The 21,913-nt window shown below is 42.0% G+C and overlaps 1 protein-coding gene across 2 annotated transcripts; it reads left to right on the forward strand.

Annotated features, from left to right (window-relative positions):
* Window positions 1–1,497: 1,497 nt before the first annotated feature.
* Window positions 1,498–21,444, forward strand: Nono (non-POU domain containing, octamer-binding). Of its 2 annotated transcripts, none has more exons than XM_005401666.2 (12): window positions 1,498–1,606; window positions 2,269–2,324; window positions 12,257–12,428; window positions 14,307–14,500; window positions 15,886–16,187; window positions 16,902–16,997; window positions 17,517–17,713; window positions 18,141–18,225; window positions 18,585–18,687; window positions 19,254–19,293; window positions 19,552–19,661; window positions 20,427–21,444. In XM_005401666.2, exons 3-12 carry the CDS (start codon window positions 12,266–12,268, stop codon window positions 20,559–20,561), a joined length of 1,425 nt encoding a protein of 474 aa, XP_005401723.1. In that variant the 5' UTR covers window positions 1,498–1,606; window positions 2,269–2,324; window positions 12,257–12,265; the 3' UTR covers window positions 20,562–21,444. The 2 variants fall into 2 exon arrangements, with proteins under 2 accessions (XP_005401723.1, XP_005401722.1); XM_005401665.2 differs by having other exon boundaries at window positions 2,269–2,320.
* The last annotated feature ends 469 nt before the right edge of the window (window positions 21,445–21,913 follow it).

Below are 21,913 nucleotides of genomic sequence, written 5' to 3' on the forward strand. Positions count from 1 at the left end.
TCCTTCCTGTGCTGGGAATTGAACCCAGGATTTTGGGCATGCTAAGCATACACATTACCACTGAGCTACAACTCAGCCCATTTTTTATTGGTATTTCCCGCGTATCAAGTTCTTCAGTGATTTTATTTTTTTGAGACAGTCTCATTTTGTAGTGCAATTCACTATGTAGCCCAAACTGGCCTGGAACTCACAGTGATCCTCTTGCCTGAGCCTCCAGAATGGTGGGATTTACAGTGTGTGCCACAGTGCCCCATTTAATAAAACAGAATTAAGCATTCAGTTCCTCAGTCACATTAGTCACATTTCAAATCTTGAAATGCCACATGTGGCTGGTAGCTACTGGACCGAACAGAGCAGATACAAAACCTTACCATGGGGGCCGTGGATATAGTTCAGTGGCGCAAGCACCTGCCTGGCAAGTGCGAGGTCGTGAGTTTGATTCCCAGTACCAAAACAAAAACAAAAACAAAACAACAACAAAAACCTTACCATAACTGTAGGAAAGGTAAGGTTCACAAGTCTGAATAATTATGTCCCCACTATAAGGTGGTGCCAGTTGGGATACTCTGCAACGGAGTGTGAATTAATTAATTGATGAGAATTAAGTACAATTATCCATCAGTTGAGCCTTGTAATCCTTAGTTTACCACAGAGGTGAGTTAGGCTACCCAAACAGTGAAGCTAGGCCTCCCATGGTATGTAGAATTGGTCTGATCTAGAGGTCCATAGTATATCATCTATGGCAGTGATGGCACCTGTTGAATTTCTGGATAGCATAAGAGCAGTAAGCACGTTTGGACTGCCAGGCTCCTAGGTTACCATGGAAATGGGAGCGATGGTTACAATTCTGTGTAATTACAGAGAGGTTAGGGTGTCAAGCCCCCTTCCGTTTCTGCCTCTTTCTAAAAACCGTGACCATTTCAGCGGTGCTTCTCGAGTAATCCGGGGCGGGGGCAGCAGGAGAAGCAACTAGAATGTGATTAAGTACGAGGTGTCAGGGTGCAAACACTAATGAGGAAGTGTGAAAAAAGAAACATGGCGGGGCATTTTTTTCAGTAGGAAAGGGCTGGATCTACTACCCCTGCATACAATGACATTGTTACGCTTGCTTCTTGCACAGGCGCAGTGCAGGAATTCTCAGAACACGCCTACGCGCGCATTTTCTCTCTTTTCTCTTCCACTTTCCTCTCTCTTTTTTCCCTTCCTTTGCCCCTCCTACCACTTGGTCGTTCAGTCTTTCCGTTAGTCCGTTTCTGTCTCTCCTTCCCAAGCCCTCACCGCCACTCCTCCCCCTCTTTTCCGTCCTCTGCGCACCGCCGCCTGCGCATGCGCATTAGGTACAAAGCCTCGCTCTTTGTCCCCATCTGTCGTTCGCACGAACTCAAGTCTTTGGCATGCGGTAGCCAATAAAATCTAAGAAATGGCGGAAAAACGATTCCGCCACCTTGATTGGCAGTTCGCAGAACCAATGGAGAACGCCACTTCCTACCCCTTGGGAGGTGCCGAGCTCCGTCGTCTCGTTTCCGGCGGTCGCGCGCTCTTTTCTCGGGACGGCGGACCTTGTGTAGCGTCGCCGTTACTCTGAGGAGAGGACTGTTGGTATTGGGTGAGTTTTAGGACGGCTCGGTTCTTGTTTGGGAGGAGAGTGAGATTTCCTGCACGACCAATGAAGGGAGAGGCGAGGGCGAGGCTGGGTTTGGAGAGAGGATGGCGGTTCCAAGGCCCCTTGAGGCCTTGTCCCCGCCGCCGCACGGCCTCCTCAGCCCACCCGCGGGGGCCCTGTGCGCTCGAGTCGCCGCGTCCCCAGTTTGCCCGCCGCGTGTACGCCTTCCCGGCCCTATTCTTTGTGCGGCCGTCCGCGAAGCTCGGCCGCGTCGGTTGCGAGTTCTCGGCGCCGGAGCCTCGCTGGCCCGGAGGGTGTGGGGTCTATTATGCTGGAGCCTGAAGTCGCGGTTGGAGGAGGAGGCGCTTTGTCGGACGCTCCTCCTCTCGGGCCCGCGAGGCCATGAATTCCGAATGGGCGAGTGGGGTTCCTCGGGCGAGGTTCTTTGTCAAAACTCGTGGCTGCGAAGTTCCTCTGCTGGTCCAGACCCCGCGGCTTCCGTGGTCAGGTTTTTGTATATCCATTTTTTTGGTCTTGCTTCCTGCCTTTTTGAGCCGTTGAGGGCGTTACTTTTTGAAGTGAAAATTTATAGCTTTGCAGTCGAGTGTTTTCCGCTTTGAGAACGTCCTGTCGTCCGCTGACACCTTTCTTTGTGTTTTACACAGCGAGGTCGAAGTTAGGACTGGGAGGCACTTTGCTGTCTTCAATCAAGTTGAGGTAGGTAAGACGGGGCAGGGGCTGCCGGATAACGTGGAGCGCTCAGTTGAATAAGAATTTCACCTAGCCGACGAATTATTTTTTAGCACGTGTTGAACAATCGTTAGCTTAAACCTTTTTTTAATCAGAAAATTTAACTGTGTGTGAGGTATTTCTCTTTCTTTCTATTTATTTATTTATTTATTTTTTATTTTTGGCCAAATCTGGCAACTCTGGTAGGAGGATTTATTTTGTATGTGTGTCCAACTTCCCCGGGAGGTCCTAAGAAACTTAGCAAAAAACTTCAGCGTTTATGTGTGTTTTATAGCTTTCAGGCTGGCCATCTCAGCCTGGTAAATTTACACCAGATTTCTCCAGTAATGTCCACGCAATAATTTGACTCCTTTCCTGAAAATTGAGGGAACATTTTGAATTTCAGATAGGTATAATTACTGTTAGGTTTTGTACCTAAATTTTTGTTTGTTTTTTTTATCTTTGGTCTTTTTTGAGACAGGGTCTCACTGTGTAGTTCAGGCTGGACTCCAGCTGATGTTGTAGCCCACGCTGGCCTCGCCCTCACAACAATCCTCCTGCCTCAGCCTCCCTAGTGCTGGCATTACAGACTTGTTCCACCGCGCCCGGCTTGTACCTAAACTTTTATACAGACTTGTTCCACTGCGCCCGGCTTGTACCTAAACTTTTATACAGTTCTGTCGTACCCAATATCACAAGTCTTTCTAAGCCATCAGTACATATTTTCTCTGAGCCCTTCATCAAGGTTAGTCTTAAGGACACATAGTAGAAATCCTTGTTGCTTATCTTTGTGCTTTGTTCTCTTTTCAGAGGCCCATTAAGTAAGGGGCAGTGAATTTATTATTCAGAAGAGATTTCTGCATATATTTCCAAATTATATTAGTGGTCATCATCAGAAGCAGGTGATCAGAAGAAATACTTGAGTACTTGGTACTTTGTGGGTACTGCATACAATAGTACTTTCTACAGTAACTGTAGTCCATGACACTTGCTTTGGGGAGGAATATATGGAAAGGGACGATTGTAAAGACTAGCATTGGGGACAGTCAATACAAAAGAGCAGGGCATGGTGGTGCACACCTATAATCTCAGCAGTCAGGAGGCAGAGGCAGGAGGATTGCCCTGAATTCAAGGCCAGACTAGACAACACAGGGAGACCCTGTCTCAAAAAAAACCAAAAAGAGGCAATTTTGTTATTAAAACATCTTTGGTATAATCTACCAGAGTGGAATAAAGGTCAGTGTAAGGTAGTTGATAGCAGCAGTTTAACTAGAACACCCACCATATGTAGAAATAAGTGTGATTGCCTTCACAAGTGTTACTCTGCTGAGTACTCATTTAGGCCTTAAAGTAACCAGTCCTGTGAGACAGATTATGGGATGGGTGAATAAACAGGCTCAGAAGTTAGATGACAATGGTCTGAGCGTGTTGAAGTTTAAACTGACATGAAGCTATACCTGTAGCGCATTGAGTATGAGTTTTACAGTTCGGCAGACAAGGGTTTCACTCCATCACACTTGGTGATATGACCTTGGGTGGGTAAAGTGCGGTGGTATCTCCCTTCATGAACTCGATTCTTTCCACAATTCTGGTCTCAAACGGAGTTGGTCACGGACTGAATTACATTTAATGGTTAGGTTCAGTGTTGACCTTATGGGAGAAATTTGATTTGGTTTGTGATCAAAATCGTGGAAAGAATTGAGTTTTGTGAACCAAGTACCACTGTGTATCTCTAAGGCATTGGGTTCTTTAACTAGATGAATAATAGTTCAGCACTAACTGAGACAGTGTAGGCTTAGCATAGCGCCTGGCTTTTAGTGGTCAATAAATAGTGTATCTGGTACAGTATTTTTCTTCCAGGCTACACTTTTTTCTTTTTTGTCTTTGAGCTGGGTTCTTGCTATGTAGTTAGGCTGGCCTTGAATTTACTGTGTCTCCCAGCCCAGGCTGGGCTCCCTGTTGAGGATCCTCCTGCCTCAGCCTCCCAAGTGCTGGTATTACACCACATTTGGAAACAGCCTAACATTTTGTGCTTAGCAGTTTGTCCTTTAGGAGGCAGAGATAGATTATTTCTTTCTTTCGTTTTTTTTTTTTTTTTTTTCCGGTATCGGGAATCGAACTCAGGACCTCACGCTTGCCAGGCGGGCGCTGTGCCACTGAGCTAAATCCCCAGCCCCAAGATAGATCATTTCTACTAGAAGTTGTGATAAATTGTAGATATAGTGCTTTAAATACTTTTTAAGTTTTGCGTGGATCCCTATATAAAGATTTTTATTAGCATAAATATATATTGTGGATTGAATATAATATTAGCTACTCAGACTGGGGCCACTGACTCCTAAATTAAAGGCTAGAAGAGAACAGAGAAAGTTCCTTGGGTTCTAACCTGAGGTAAGAAGGTAAGAAGAACTAGTGGGAGAAATGGCTATGAAGATAACTCAAGGTTCTGCCATTGGCCTCTTTACGATCAGAGGAAGGGAGGTCAAATAGGGGCTCAAATAGGAGATTTTATTCTGCTGTCTGCCTTACCTCATCCCCAGTTATTTTCTAGGGTGGACTTAGAGTTTGTGTTTTAATTTCCTACTTTTGTGTCTTTATTTTTAAAGGCTCTGAGTTCCTGCTGGGCATGGCGGCACATACCTGTGGTCCTAGTATTGGGAAGCTGAGGCAGGAGGCTAATGTAAACTCAACTTTAGAATGCTGGCATGTACAGTGCCCTAGGTTTGATCCCCAGCACCACCAAAAGAAGGAAATCATGTTTTGGATTTTTGTTTGTGTGGGTTTTTTTTGTCCTGGAGGTTGAGCCCAGGGACTCTGCAGTTGAGCTAGTCTCAGTCCTTTTTTGAAAGTTTGAGGTAGGGTCATGCCAAGTCTCTTAAACTGCTTGGGTGGGGCTCAAATTTGGGAATCATTCGCCTCAGCCTCTCAGAGTGCTGGGATTACAAGTGTGTGCCACCATGCCCAGCTGCTGTTTTTTTGAGCGTCTCACTGTGTAGTGTCTGGGCTGGCCTTGAACTCACTTTGTAGCACAGGTTGGCCTTGAACTGGTGGTGATCCTCCTGCCTCAGCCTCTGGAGTGCAGGAATTACAGGCATGCACCACCATTCTCAGCCTGTTACAACTTTTTGAGAGAACAGTGCTATGCTATGTAGCAGAGTCACAGAGATGGACACTTACAGCATTGTAATAGATAAAAGCTGAAAGCAACTTCAATGTCTTTTAAGTAGGGTGCAGGTTAGAAAATAAGTATATATCCAGGTGGCTTTATGTAGCCATTTAAAATTATGTTGACAGTACAGAAAGGAGGAAAAGCTGAACATACAATGGTGTATTATTTCAGTTATTCAAATGGAAAGTAAGCAAAAATGGAGATTGTGGAAGGAATAGTTAATCATGGACATGCCCAAAGATAAATCTCTGTACATTGATTATAATGCTGGACAGTTAGAAACAAGTTAAGTATCAAATGCAGTGGGGACTTGATTGATAGCTAAGTACTGCTTCTGTTAACAGTGTAAGAGTTAATGACATGAAAGTGATTTATTTGTATTTTGGCTTTTTGAGACTAGGTCTCACTATGTAGTTCAGCCTGACCTTGAACTCAGTATATAGTCCAGGCTGACCTCGAACTCATGGCAATTTTGCCTCAGCCTCTTGAGTGCTAGGACTACACATGTGTGCACCACTGTACCTGACTCAATGAAAGTGGTGTATGACATGTCATAAAGAAAGGGCGGGTTTCAAAATAGTTGTATAATGATGTAGTTTTGGATACATAGAGAGTTTGCCAAAAAATATATAAACATTTCAGGAAAAAGAAAAACTTGTGTAAACGTTTTAACTAAATTTATTTAGACATGAAATTAATACAAGTTACCTTCGGCCTCTACAATTACAGGAGGTGCTCAAAATGGTGACAGTTAGCTTCTAGACATTTACTTGTACAGTGATCAGCTATTTGGGTAACCTTGATCATTGAGATTGCATTTTCAGTTTCTTCTCTTAAGGGCCAGCAGTGTAGTTGGTTTCCTGCGATACACGACATCTTGTAGGGTCCCCTGTAGTATAACACCATCTGTTGAAAAAACATACTGTTTTTTTTTCTGAAGTGTGTATGCATTTTTTTGGCTGGCTATATATAAAGTAAATGACTGGAAGGGTATATATTAATGTTAGCATTGACTATAGTGAATCTATAGATTTTAATTTTTTTATTTTTAAGTTTCTAAAGATGTATTTTGTGATAAGTATATTATAGTGTGTGATTGGCAATGAGAAACAAAAGATTGATGAACTGATGATAAAATTCAAGTCTTGAATTTTCTTTTTTTTTTTTTTTTTGTCTTTTTGAGACAGGGTCTCCCTATGCACTTCAGGCTGACCTTGAACTCACTTTGTAGCCCAGGCTGTCCTTGAACTCCAAACGATCCTCCTGCCTCAGCCTCCCAAGTGCTGGGGTTACAGGCTTACGCCACCATGCCCTGCAAGTCTTGACTTTTCAAAGGTCCCTTGTTGTATTTAAAATTGCAAGCTGCCAAATGTGGTGGTGCACACCTGTAATCCCAGCACTTGGGAGGCTGAGGCAGGAGGATCGTGGGAGTTCAAGGACAGCCTGGGCTACAAAGTGAGTTCAAGGCCAGCCTGAACTGCATAGCGAGACCTTCTCTCAAAAAGACCAAAAAAAAAAAGAATAAAATTGCAAGTTGGGCATGCTGGTGCACATCTGTAATCCTAGCACTTGAGAGGCTGAGGCAGGAAGATCTTGGAGAGTTTAAGGCCAGCGTGGGCTACACACAAAATCCAGTCTCAAAAAAATCCAAAAGAAAGATAGACAACAGTGCCTCTTTCCACTCACCCCTACTCCCAATTTTCTGTATTTTTCCATAGGACTTACCCACGTAAGTACTATTTCGCTTATTATATAGATTTCTTTTTCACTCATTAGAAGGTAAACTCTGGTAGTGAGAATCTGCTCAATCACAGGCACCTAGAATAGTACAGTAAATTGTAGGCATTCAGTGAATGCTTGGTTTTTTTGTTTTGTTTTTGAGACAAGATCTTGGCTGTATAATCCTGGCTGATCTTGAACTCATTATGTAGCCCAGGGTGGCCATCCTCCTGCCGGAGCCTCTAGACTGCTCAGATTTGAATTAGTAAAATGAAAAATTAGCAGTGACTACAAATGGGAGTTTATTTTTGCCTTTTTCTTGTCTATATTAGCACATTTAAAAAATTCCCCCTTAAGAGTACGAGAAGTATTTTTCATGTTTACATTATTTTCGTCTTTTTTTTTTTTTCAAGACAGTGTTTTGCTATGCAGTTTAGGTTGGCCTTGAGCTCACTTTGTAGCCCAGGCTGGTCTCGAATTTAAAAGGATCTTCCTGCCTCAGCCTCCCAAATGCTGGAATTACAGGCATCCCCCCATCCCTGGCTCTTATTATTGTGAGGTATTTGTTGTTTTGAACAGAGTCAGTTGGGGATATAGCTCAGTGGCACAAGCACTTACCTGGCAAGTGCAAGGTCCTGAGTTTGATTTCTGGTACCCCCACAAAAAAAATGTTTTGAACAGGGTCTTGTTATGTAGCTCAGGCTGGCCTCATTCTGGTGGTGATCCTCCTGCCTCAGCCTTCTGAGTGTTGAGATTATAGGCATGTGCAACCACGTTCAGCTTCTTGAAATAGGGTCTCACTACATAAGTCATACTAGCTTTGAACTGAGGTTTGAACTAGCTTTGATCCTCCTGCCTCATGCTCCCAAATGCTGGGATTATACGTGTGCCTCACCAGGCCTGGTTTAAGTGCTATACTACAGAGCTCCACTCTAAGCCCTGATCTTTATTATTTTTAATGCTGTATAACATTCTTTTGTAAATTTTGGATATCTAAGCCATTTTCATTGTTTTGTTACCACAAAGGCCATTACAGTAAATGCTTTCATGGATGTAGTTTGTTTATTTTTATTGGTACAGATTAGTTATACATAATGAGCACATTCATCATAGGGTGTTTTGTTTTTGTTTTTTGGGGGTTTTTTTGGTCTTTTTGGGACAGGGTTTCCCTGTGCAGTTTGAGCTAACCTTGAACTCTCAGTGATCTGAGTGCTGGGATTAACAGGTGTGTACCACCATACCCAGCCATCATCATAGGGACTTTGTGCCTGTACATGCTATATCTTGATAATTTTTCCCCTTCCCCTCTCCTCCTTTCAGCCCCTCTTCCCCTCCTTTTTACAAAAGTTTTGTTTTCAATTTTTTCCTTGGCCCCCCCCAGGCCTCCCCCCTTTCCCTTTTTATTGGAACATTTTCTGCCCATTTCCCAATGTCTGTTAGACATTTTAGGCCTTACACTTTCAGTTTCTCACACCAGAGAAACAATGAGGTATTTAAATGTGTGTCCTATTTGTTTCACTTAAGAGGATGGTCTCAAGGTGCATCCATTTACCTAGAAATGTGTCAGGCTTGTCCTTCTTTATGGCAGAGTAGTACTCCATTGTAGAAAAAACTCACATCATCTTTATCCATTCATCAATTAATGGACATTTGGGCTGTTTCCAAGATTTAGCTATTACAAACTGTGCCACTATAAATATGAGTACACATACATCGCTGTGGTATGATGTTTTTAATTTTTTTGGGAAGATACCAAGGAGGAGAATGGCTGGGTCGAGTGGGTCAGAGGTTTTTGAGGAACCTCCACAATGATTGCCACAGGAGTTGTACCAGTCTACACTCCTGCCCACAATGGAGAAGGGTTCCTTTTTCCCCACAGCCCTGCCAGCATTTGTTGTTGGTTGATTTTAATAGCCATTCTCCTGGGTGAGATGGAATCTGAGTGTTGTTTTAATTTGCATCTCTCAAATAACCAGAGGTGTTGAACATTTTTTCATATATTTGGCAGTTCTGCTTCATCTGAGAAGTGTCTATTTATTTCAGATGCCCACTTTGCAATTTAGTCTTTAAATTTGGGGATCTGGTGTTTTTTTTTTTTTAAGTTACTTATTCTAGATAGTCCTTTGAGGAACAGCTGGCAAAAATTTTTTCCCCACAGTATAGGTTGTCTCTTCATTCTGTTGGTTTCTCCTGCTGTGCAAAGTGTTTTAGTAAGATGATATCCCAGTTGATTCTTTGTGATATTTCCTGTGTGATTGGGGTTTTGTTCATGGATATAGGTTTTTTTGGTGGTTTGGGATTTTTTTGGTACCAGGAAATGAATTTAGGACCTCATGCTTATCAGGTAGGCACTGTGCCACTGAGTTGTGCCCCTGGCCCTATGTTCATGGATATATTTTAATTTTAACATTTTCTTGATAAATTGTAAAATTCTTGAGTTAGGGAGTTGGAATGTTTTTTGTTTGATTGTTGGGTTTTTTTGTTTTTTGTGTTTTTGGTTTTTTTGGTGCTGGGAATTGAATTCAGGACCTTGTACTTTCCAGGCAAGTGCTTGTGTCGCTGAGCTATATCCCCAGCCCCCTTTTGGCTTTTTGAGACAGGGTCTTGTGTAGTACAGGCTGATCTTGAACTCACTATGTAGCTCAGACTGGACTTGATCTCATAGCAGTTGTCCTGCCTCAGCCTCCCAAGTGCCAGGATTACAGGCATGTGCCACCACGCTTGGCCTGTGTGTTTGCTTTTGAGAAAGGGTATTGCTATGTAATTCAGGACAGCCTTGAATTATGTGCCCCAGGCTGGGCTTGAACTGCTGGGATTACAGGTGCGTGCTACTATGCTCAGCTTATAGTGGGGTATATGTGTCTGTGTCTGTGGCTGGTACTGTTACTTGAACCCAGGGCCTTTGCACTGAGGCACATTCTAAGCCCTTTTTGTTTTTTTTTGTTTTTTTGGTTTTTCTCCGGTACCGGGAACCGAACTCACAACCTTGCGCTTGCCAGGCAGGCGCTTTGCTGCTGAGCTAAATCCCCAGCCCCTTGTTTTTTATTTTGAGATAATGTCTTGGTAAGTTGTCTAGGCAGGACTCAAACTTGGGAGCCTACTGCTTCTTTAGCCTTCCAAGTGCTGAGGTTACAGGCATTCCCCAGTGTTTCTGGTTCACAATGATTTTTGCTTGTTTTGTTTTGTTTTTGAGACAGGGTCTCACTATGTAGTTTAGGCCAGCCTTGAACCTCACAGTTTTCCTTGTGCTTCAGCCTCCCAAATGCTGGCCTTACGGGTTAGCACTACTATACCTGGCTATAGTGATTTTTTCCTTGTTTTTTGAGACAGGGTCTCACTATATAGTATTTATTTCCTTTATTGGTTTTATAGTTCTTTATCTTACCATCATGATTAATAACTGTTCACTAAGTGCTTACTCTATTCCAGTAATGAGTTAAGTGTTTCACATTCATTAGTCCTTATAGCTACCATGGTAGACAGGTATTTTATTTACTTCTTTATACTAGAAGAAGGAGATACATAAGTAATTTACTAGGTGGTACATAAGTAGTAAATATCAGGAAGAACTTTCAAACCTAAGTATGTCTAACCCTGTGCCACATACTTAGAAAGTTTACTGGGGGTTTTTTGGATTTTTTTTTTTTTTTTTTTTTTCGGTTTTCTCCGGTACCGGGAACCGAACTCACGACCTTGCACTTGCCAGGCAGGCGCTTTTTTTTTTTTTTTTTTTTGGTCCTTTTGAGACAGGGTCTTGCTGTGCAATCAGGCTGGCCTTGAGCTCACTTTGTAGCCCACGCTGGTTGCAACGATCCTGCTGCCTCATCCTCCCCAACGCTAGGATTACAGGCATGTACCACCATGCCAGGTGAAAGTTTGCTGTTGATTCTACTGTATCTACTATAAAGTGCCCCAACAAAAGCTAGACTTTAATTAGTCTTGTCTTACGATAATATGAATCTGTTTTAGTCTTTAGTCCTCATGTCCACCTCTGAACTGGTGCTTGAACCTAAGACTTGAGCACTGAGCTATTTTCCCAGGCATTTTAATTTTTTTAATTTTATGATAAGGCCTTGCCAAGTTGCCCAGGCTGGACTTGAACTTGGGTTCCTACTGCCTCAACTTCTCAGGGTGCTAGAATCATGGACATGCATCACCATCCGCTGCTCTCAGCTCGTTGTTTTTAAAATGGGATTTGATATACGATAAGGCCCATTTTTAGAGAGTATGACGATTTTTTTAATTATAGTAAAAGACACATTGCTATTAATCCCCCTCAAAATCTTCCCCTCACTTAGAATATATCCCATCACTTTTCAGGCTGCCTCAGTGTCCTGAATCAAATAAAAATGTTTTATTTTTGATGGTCTTTTTGATTTGGGGAAGGGCCAGAAGTTGCAGATCTGGTTAATGAGAATACACCATAATATTTCTTTGAACTTGGCTTCCCATTGGATGGTACTCAGCAGTAGCATTCAATGTACTTTTTGTCACACCTCATAAAGATATTCAAAAGATTTCCAGGATTGCTTCAGACAGTGACCAGAAGAGTGAGATAAGTGTGTTCAAAGAGAGGCGGAATGTTATGAGGGGGATCAATGGCAATGTCTTTTTATTGTAATGAGGTTTTTTTTTTAAATTTAAACATACTGTTTTTTTTTTATTTGTCCCTGTATGTTATTTGGAGAAGTGATTTCCTGTTAATGTAGTTTTAAAAACGTTTTTATTTTTATTAGTATATGTTTATAGTATGTAATGATTACATTTGTTAATATATAATATTGAAGTGGAAGTTTTCTTCAAGTCTTTCTAGTGAAAGTTCTCATCTAATGTTGCCTTTTTTGTTTTTGAGTTTGTAAATTGAATTCAGTACCTCTTAAATGTGTTTTTAGAGTTTTGAACTACTTTGCCACAATTTTTCAATGTGGTCGTTTGTTTGGATCTGGCAAAAGCCAGAATACCAAAGATAATTTGTAATGTGTAAGTCATCAGGAAGGTGATTGATTGCATTTGTTCACCTACCTTTTCTTTTTTAGGGTATAAAAATGCAGAGCAATAAAACCTTTAACTTGGAGAAGCAGAACCATACTCCAAGGAAGCATCATCAACATCACCACCAGCAGCACCACCAGCAGCAACAGCAGCAGCAGCAGCAGCAGCCACCACCACCACCAATACCTGCAAATGGGCAACAAGCCAGCAGCCAAAGTAAGTAGCTGCTTGTATAGAAATAGGTTCCCTTTTGGGAATGTCTTCTTGGTTTTTATTTTGTTGTTGTTGTTTTGAGACAGTGTCTCACTGTGTAGTCCAGGCTGGTCTTGAACTCACTATGTAGTGTAGCCTGGCCTTTAACTCAGGGCAGTCCTCTTGCCTCAGCCTCTTGAGTGCTGGGATTACAGGTGTACACTACCACACCCACAGCCTTCTTGGTTTTTAGATTAGTAACTTGGAGCTGTGAGAAAATAGGCCCTTGTGGTACACCTTCTTTTTGTTCTTTTACCTGTACCTCCCTCCCCCTGCCCCCTTGTACTGGGAATCGAACTCAGGACCTCATGCTTGCCAGACAGGCACTGTGCTGCTGAGATATATCCCCACCCTGTTTCCCTTTTAATACCTATTATGATGTAAAAGGGCTAATCCCCTGAAACCCAAGGAACAGACATATATGAAAACAGTTGAATATATATTGCTGTGTTAGCATATTGTACTGCTAAACAGATGTCTGTATGTTTTACCTCATTTTGTTTCTTAGAGGTAGTCATCAATTGACATACATAAAGAAAATATTGGTAGGTCTTCAAGGCTTAGTGGTAAAGATTGGTAATGAGTTTATAAACCTTGGGGCCAATGCCAGGCCAATTTTAATCAGTGAAAAGTCTGAATGTATGTTTCCATTCACTCAGTTAGCTTTCAGTTCTTCTGCATGCTTCCAAGACTAGAACCAATGTGAGATTTTTATTTCCAAAACGTTCCTATATGTTAATTTGTTTCTTTTCATTGTTTTCCTAAACCTGAAAGAATGAGAACTGTTAAGGTTATGCAGGTTGCTGAGAAAGTAGGAAAATGGAGGGTGTGTATTTTACATTGCTTAGGATCAAACCCCCGGAGCCTTACACATTCTAGGCAAGCCTTTTACCACTGAGCTAAATCCCTGCCCTGAGCATTTTTAAATTTTAAAATCTGATTCCTTAATAACAAAAGATTTCCTTTAATTGCCTAATAATCTCTTTGGTCAGTAGCTCACGTATTTCGCTTGCTCACTTGCTCTTTCCAGTTTGATCCTAGCCCATAGTATAACAGTTAAAAAGGTGGCTCTGTCCATCTGTGCATACTGCTTTCACATTCTGAGTTGCACTTTACTGATAAAGTGGCATTGGGAAATGGTGTATGCCTTCTCTGCTGTAGTCATCTCCTAATCTAGCAATAATTGGAGCTTTTGAAGATGTGACTATAATTTTGTGATGTTATTTTATTTATTTTGGGCTTTTTTTTAAATTTAAGATTTTGGAGTTTTTTCAGAGAAGGTCTTGGTATGTGGTATAGGCTAGTCTTAAACTCACTATGTAGCCCAGGCTGGCCTCGAACTCACAGTGATCTTCCTCCCTCAGTTTCCTGAGTGCTGAGATTACAGGTGTTTGCTACCTTGCGGGACTATTTCATTTTTTTGAGACAGGGTCTCACTATATAATAGTTCAGGGTGGCCTTGAACTCACTATGTAGCCTAGGCTGGCCTGGCACTCTTGGAAATCCTCCTGCCTCTGCCTCCTGAGGGCTGGGGCTACAGGCATGTACCACAATGCCTGGCCTTTTTTTTTTTTTTCTTTTTTTTTGTGAGACAGGGTCTCACTGTGTAGTCCATGCTGGTCTTAAACTAATTATGTGGCCCAGCAATCTCACAGCATTCCTCCTGCTTTAGCCTCCCAAATGCTGGGATTACAGGCGTGTGCCACCATGCCTGGCTGCCTGGCTATTTTTAAGAAAAGTTTTATTAGTACATATTTGCAGTACATAATGATTCATAATATCAGGGATGACTGTAATATTCTTTCCCTAATTTTTTGAGTGACTTCATGCTTCTTTTCTCAGATGAAGGTTTGACTATTGACCTGAAGAATTTTAGGAAACCAGGAGAGAAGACATTTACCCAACGTAGCCGTCTCTTTGTGGGCAATCTTCCCCCAGATATCACTGAGGAGGAAATGAGGAAACTATTTGAGAAATATGGGAAAGCAGGAGAAGTTTTCATTCATAAGGATAAAGGCTTTGGCTTTATTCGCTTGGTGAGCAACTATGTTCTTTGGGGCATGTACTTTTTCAAAGGTAGGGAAGCTAGAAAATGATGGATATGGAAAAATAGGTATAGAAATAATTTTCAAGGTTGTTAAAAGTTTGTAATTGATGAAATGGAAGATAAATATGCAGATTTTAAATTTTGGGGTTTTTTCATCAGATTTTAAAAACAACATAGGTTCTTTTGTCTAGGACACTTTTAGAATTTGTTTTAATCGGGAAAGTTGAAACACAGAAGTAAATAGAATAGTATAATGAAGGTATATATATAAATTGCCCAGCTTCAACTCAAGGTGGTTTATTTGCTGTCCACTGTAGCATGTTGGATTTTTTTTTTCCAGAAAATGTTTTAGTGACAGTCAAGGTTTATATAATGTATTTCCAAAATCTATACATATATTGTCTCATTAGGACTCTTTAAAAGCGTGAGAGCCGGGCGTGGTTGTGCACACCTGTAATCCCAGCACTCGGGAGGCTAAGGCAGGAGGATCGTTGCGAGTTCGAGACCAGCCTGGGCTACAAAGTGAGCTCAAGGCCGGCCTAAACTGCATAGCGAGACCCTGTGTCAAAAAGACAATCAATCAATAAGTGTGAGAGAATTTTATTTGTGTTTTTAAAAAATCTTTTAACTGCCCAGGCACTTTTTAGGGGAAGAGTTTTGTTGGGGATGGAACCTGTAGCCTTGCACATTGAGCTACACACCCAGCTTTACCAGTTGTTGTTTGTCTGTTTGTTTGTTTTGAGACAAAGTCAGTTTAGACAATACAGGTCAGGCTGGCCTTAAACTCAGTGTGTAGTCCAGGTTGGCCTCAAACTTGGAGCAGTCCTCCTTTCTCAGCTTTTCAAGTGTTGGGATTATAGGCATGTGCCACCATTCCCAGCAAGGGGAAAACATTTCTAGTTATTACCTGCCTCCATAAATGATTGGAGTGTAATGTGGCAGCAAGATCAGTGGATGGAGGTAATCAGAACTTTGTAGGTGTTATTTTTTATGGGTATCAAGGAGTCCCATCAAAGTCTTTGGTCTGAAGAAGTGTTGTGGAAGGCATAAATGCTTAAGTGTATTGCTGGTGAAAACGAAAATATTTTGCGTGCTGAAAATAAGAGTAGAGATGTTAGAATGGTCTTTTGTATTTTGGGTGATCAGTTATCACTTGGGAGAATAACCTGTAACGTAAGTGGTATTAATGGATTTCCAATTTCAGTCATTTAGGGTAACTAAAGAGTCATCTGAAACCACAGTTCAATTCTTTTAGTTTTATTCATTTCTTTATATGCTTATTAACGTGGGGGCATTCTGTTACTGAGCTTTGTTAAATTATTGATGATTGCTGAGGTGGTCTTCATTAAACTGACTTTTTCCTAATGTTCTTAGGAAACACGAACCCTTGCAGAGATTGCCAAAGTGGAGCTGGATAATATGCCCCTCCGGGGAAAGCAACTGCGCGTGCGCTTTGCCTGCCATAGTGCATCCCTTACAGTCCGAAACCTTCCTCAGTACGTGTCCAACGAACTACTGGAAGAAGCCTTTTCTGTGTTTGGCCAAGTGGAAAGGGCTGTAGTCATTGTGGATGATCGAGGAAGGCCCTCAGGAAAAGGCATTGTTGAGTTCTCAGGGAAGCCAGCTGCACGGAAAGCTCTGGACAGATGCAGTGAAGGGTCTTTCCTGCTAACCACGTAAGTTAAGGGTCTTCAGAAATAGATGTTCAGTTCCTAATTTTTTCTGTGGTCTGAAGAGTTAGCCTTTAGTAACCATGTTCCTGTGTTTAAAGTTGTGTGTGTCTGTTGCTAGAGATTGAATCCAGGGCTTTTGTACTGAGCTACATACACAGCCCCTTTTTTTGCTGTGTAGTTCAGGCTGGCCTCAAACTCATGGTGATCCTCCTGCGCCAGCATACCTGGTCTTGAAAGGTTGCTTTCTGCATTCAGTATCTCTTTGTATTTATTTTAGTTTATTTAGTGGAATTCTATAGATATCAAATGTTAGGCTGCAGTTAAGTATTGCACTCTTTTAATATTTTTTTGGTGACCATACTCAGAGATGTGAAGCCTGTTGACCCCAAATTCTGTATAATGCCATTAAACAGATTTGATTACTTGGGGTTAGGTGTAAAAATGCCTTTAGAAATGTGTCTGATTGTCTGGTTCTGGCCCCTAATTAGTTCTTTGTGCCAATGACAGAGGTTTTTGTTTGTTTTCTGTTCTTTTTGGTGAGACAGGGTGTCGCCATGTAGTTCAGGCTGGCCTGGAACTAACTGTATATCCCAGGCTGGCCTAGAACTCATGATGATCCTCCTGCCTCAACCTACCAAGGCATGGAATTATAAGCATGTGCCACCATGCCTGGCCAACAGATGATTTTATTAGCACTAAACTCCTTCTTTTACCCAGATTTCCTCGGCCTGTGACTGTGGAGCCTATGGACCAGTTAGATGATGAAGAAGGCCTTCCAGAAAAGCTTGTTATAAAGAACCAGCAATTTCACAAGTATGTGGTCATGATACATTACTTGTTAGGTGTTACTTATTGTTTGTTTTTTGAGACTGAGTCTCTTACATAGTTTAGGCTGCTTTTGAACTCACTGTGTAGCTTAGCCTGGCCTTAAACTTGCTGTGATTGTCCTGTCTTATCCTCCTGAGTGCTGGGATTACAGCCTTGTGCCACCACACTCAGATTTTTTTTTTAATCTACTGAGGTACTTTTAAAGGGATATGTGAGAGACAGGTGTTTGCTTTACTTGTCCATTGGCATTTAACTTTGCTTTCAGAAGGAATGTGTTGCTTCAAGGGGGAAATCTTTTTTTTTTTTTTTTTTGCCTTTTTGAGACAAGGTCTCCCTATGCAGTTCAGGCTGGCCTTGACCTCACTTTGTAGCCCAGGCTGGCATCGAACTTCGCAACAATCCTCTTGCCTCAGCCTCCCAAGTGCTGGGATTACAGGCATGCCCAACCACACCTGGCCCTTCACTGGGGAAATCTTGAACAGGATAATCTCAACCTTTCTATAGGGAGCGAGAACAACCACCTAGATTTGCACAGCCTGGCTCCTTTGAATATGAATATGCCATGCGCTGGAAGGCACTTATTGAGATGGAGAAGCAGCAGCAGGATCAAGTGGACCGCAACATCAAGGAAGCTCGTGAGAAGCTGGAGATGGAGATGGAGGCTGCTCGTCATGAGCACCAGGTTATGCTGATGAGGCAGGGTGAGTATAGCCCTGTCAGTTTTATGTTTTCTTTTCCTTTTTTTGGAACTGGGAATCAAACTCAGGACCTTGCACTTGCCAGGCAGGCGCTTGTGCCACTGAGCTACATCCCTGGCAGCCCTGTCAGTTTTAAAGCTAGAAGAATAACAAAGATTTTTGTCAGGAATCTGTTTGTACTATCCATTAATGGAAGACCTAAATCTCTGCTTTTTTTTCTCGGAAATATTTTATGTTGCTCTTGGTAGGCAAATAAATGGCTTGGACATGGGGCATAGGTTACTAGATTCCTACAGAAGGAATTGATAGGTTTGACTTGAGTTTTGGAACCTGGGCACTTGACCACCCAGGGAATATTATCCTCTTTGCATTCTGGATCTTTATGGAAAATTATCAGGCATATTGAAGAACGCTCTCAATTTGTTTATAGATTTGATGAGGCGCCAAGAAGAACTTCGGAGAATGGAAGAGCTGCATAACCAAGAGGTCCAAAAACGAAAGCAACTGGAGCTCAGGTAACTTTTCTCAAACCTTTTTCTCTGGCAACTGGAAAAGGTAATGTCCCCCTCTTGCTTCCTACCACCATGCTACTTCATACATCTGTAAATGTACTAGTGAATATCTCATGGTTGCTTCTCAGGTCCTCCTTTTGAATGGGAGATGTTTTATCTGCCTATGGTTTTAGAAATTACCTGGGACTGCACTAGAGAGAAAACAGTGAAGTATTGTTCTCATCAGGCTTCCTTGGGGTTTGCTATAGTTCTGGCTGAGCTATGATAGTCTTGGGTGAGCTCATCTGCTTGGCTCAGTCTCCTGTTAAGATCTGCTGAGGTTCTGGAATGCCTCTGTCTTAAATACATTGATGGCTCTCTAGGCAGGAAGAGGAGCGTAGGCGCCGTGAAGAAGAAATGCGGCGGCAACAAGAAGAGATGATGCGGCGACAGCAGGAAGGATTCAAGGGAACCTTCCCTGATGCGGTATATCTCCCATGTGCCCATGATGAACCAGGCCATTTGTGATACCACAAAACCACCATGAATTGTGTGCTAGGATAGGAGGTTTATGATCAGTTTTTCTATGCTATGAAATGCCTTTTAGAAAAAAACGATTCATGGGAGCTAGAGGTAAGGTTTGAAGGGGGGTTCATCTTATCTCACAGGCAATTAGGATGCAAAGTTGGAATCCCTACTGTATGCTGTAGACTCAGTAGTTGTAGAATGAGAAAAATTGAATTCTGTTAACAGCCTTGTTTAATTTACTGCTGTTCTTGTAGTTCTAGGAGTTGGAGTCTCAAAAGAAATTAACTGTTTCTCTCCGTACCTCTCACTTTGTTACTAATGGCAAACTTAACTGGTATCCTAATAGCTGTGTGACCTGAATTCCCTGTACAACTAGTAAGGAGCTGTGAATTGTTCCTTAGCTTAGTCTCAGTGCTCTTGGGATGTGTTTTCACTGTATTTTATTCCTTTAATATATAGTTCTCAATAGATTGTGATAAGATTCGCTACTGTCTTGGACTGTCTTGAGTATTTTTGTTTTTCAGAGAGAACAAGAGATACGGATGGGCCAGATGGCTATGGGAGGTAAAGACTTAAAGTATGATGGTTCTGATTTACTTTGTTATTTGTTTGGTGTCTGGTGAGCTGTGTGGCTTCTCTTACCTTGTCCTGATTTAAGGGTCTGATATTTCCAGGAATATCTTTGTTGATTGGTTGCTTGGTTGGTTTGTGGACTGATGGTGGTGGTGATGGTAGTGATAGCTCTTAGTGCACATGTCTTACTGAATTTTTTCTTTGGTATAGAAAACAAGTCCATGTACTGATGACACTACTCTGCTTTAGGTGCTATGGGCATAAATAACAGAGGTGCCATGCCTCCTGCTCCTGTGCCAGCTGGTACCCCAGCTCCTCCAGGACCTGCCACTATGATGCCGGATGGAACCTTGGGACTGGTAATAAACTACAGGACCTTAACGGTATTTCTGAATAGTAGGAGAAAAGGCTTTGCCTTCATAGCTCCTGGGCCTACACAGTTTTATAGGAAATAACTGGACTGAAATAATAAATAGGACTACTGTTGTCCATGAGGTTTTTTTTTGCTTTTTGTTTGAAACAAGGTCCCCTATGCAGTTCAGGCTAGCCTTGAACTCACTATGTAGCCCAGGCTGGCCTCAAACTTGCTGCAATCCTCCTATCTGGGCCTCCTGAGTGCTTGGATTACAGGTGTGTGCCACTATACCTGGTGGTTATTTTTACTCTTGAACAAATTCAAATATACTATATCTGCATTAAGTGACTAGCCAATCTGATTGCTACCCTGGAAAGTTAGGCATTATCACACAAAGTACATATGAATCCAAAGACATGGCTCTCAGATTCAGAGGCTTTAGTTGTGTCAAAATGGGTAGTGCCAACAAAACTGGTAAGGCTTAAATTGCTGGAGAGTGATGGCCTGCCCTTGTCTAGTTACTAATCAGGAAAAAGGACTTGAATTATTGTTCAGTCAGTAGTGAGGAATGTAGATAAAAAGTTGAAGGTAGGATGACTCAATTTGTCCCTAATTCAGACAACTTTCTTCTGAGAGTTACCCGGTGCTAGCATCAGGAGGCTTGAATAGTTGAGTGGAAATAGCATGCAATAGAGAGAGTGATTGTAGGTGAGTGGGTAGCTTAGGAGAAAGATTCTATTGTAACGTTGCTCTCTTTTTCTCTTTTAAGACCCCACCAACAAGTGAACGCTTTGGCCAGGCTGCTACAATGGAAGGAATTGGGGCGATTGGTGGAACCCCTCCTGCTTTCAACCGTGCAGCTCCTGGAGCTGAATTTGCTCCAAACAAACGTCGCCGATACTAATAAAGTTGCAGTGTCTAGTTTCCTGAAACCCTTAAAAGAAGGAACCCTTTTGGACTAGCCAGAATTCTACCTTGAAAAAGTGTTAGGGATTCCTCCCAATAGTTAGGTCTTCCCTGCCTGTACTACTCTAAGGGAGTATGCTGGAGGCAGAGGGCAAGGGAGGGGTGATATTTAACAAATCAGTTCTGTGTGGTATATTGTTTAACCAATTCTGTGTGATGCATTCCTGAAATTTCAAATGTAATTAATTGTTGAAGGCCTGGGGGAACCATGAAAAAATGGTTCCTTAGAGTCCCATTAATCTTGATCATTCCGGTTTTTTGTCCATTGTGTTTTATTTGCTTTCTACACCCCTCACTCCCAGAGACACTGCCACATGTACCACAAAAATCAAACATCTCCCAGTGACCTTAGCCCCATTGCTCCATTTGCTCCCAGGTGAGAATTCAGGCAAATGTCCACAGAGGTCACAGACAGCATATGTATGGTTCTGTTATATCCCATGTATTACCCTTTCATGTACTAAAGACATTTTCTCTTAGAGATTTTCATTTTAGTATATCTTTTAAAAATAAATCTTGTGTTAACTTGCCTCCATCTTTTCTTTGGGTAAGGACATCCCAGGAATGACCCTTTTGTGTCTATGACGTTGCTGTTCACAGCTTTTCTTGATAGGCCTAGTACAATCTTGGGAATAGGGTTGCTGTATACTGAAGGTCTGACAGTAGCTCTTAGCCTTGCCTATCTTAGGTAGTTATGCTGTGCATTTTTTATTGGTGTACCATGTTTGATTTATCCCCGATACCTTAAATTTGGAGTTTTTCTGAGAAATGGAGCAGTAATTACAGCATCAACTTATTAAAGTACATTTTAAGCCTTTTCATTTTCTGTGCTGTTTTTAAAGGGGAAGGGAGGGAAGTGCGGTTATCCTATTTTAGGATATGGACAGTAGGTTTTATAAGGGTGATCCATTATGAACTTTTGAAGTATTACTCATCTGGGCAAATGGGGGAGAGGGGGGAGTGAGGTACATACTGTGATTGAGATACTAAGATGGTTAGCAAGGATGAGTGTTACCGGCACTACATAGAAATAGTGATCCCAGGGAAATTTTGCTTTTTTTTTTTTGAGACAGTCTTGCTATGTAGTTCAGGCTGGTCTTGAACTTACTATGTAGCACAGGCTGGCCTCCAACTCACAACAACCTTCCTGCCTCAGCCGCCTCTGAGTGCTGGAATTACAGGCATGCACCATCATGCTAGGCTTCCAGGGAAGCTTTAAAAGGAAGAATGACCTAGAGGAACTGAGGTGTCTTCATTAAGCTGGTGAGTGAGGGGGTGGTCTCCATTGGT

The sequence above is a fragment of the Chinchilla lanigera genome, unplaced genomic scaffold, assembly GCF_000276665.1.
Source record: "Chinchilla lanigera isolate Chin_1 unplaced genomic scaffold, ChiLan1.0 scaffold00074, whole genome shotgun sequence".
In the NCBI taxonomy this organism is placed as follows: Eukaryota; Metazoa; Chordata; class Mammalia; order Rodentia; family Chinchillidae; genus Chinchilla; species Chinchilla lanigera.

Bases quoted from the DNA above. Each gene is read 5' to 3' on its own strand.
- Nono (XM_005401666.2), top strand. From the start codon at position 12,266: ATGCAGAGCAATAAAACCTTTAACTTGGAGAAGCAGAACCATACTCCA. The intron at 16,998-17,516 runs GTATGTGGTCAT...ACCTTTCTATAG, and splicing joins AAGAACCAGCAATTTCACAA to GGAGCGAGAACAACCACCTA. The intron at 18,226-18,584 runs GTAACTTTTCTC...ATGGCTCTCTAG, and splicing joins CGAAAGCAACTGGAGCTCAG to GCAGGAAGAGGAGCGTAGGC.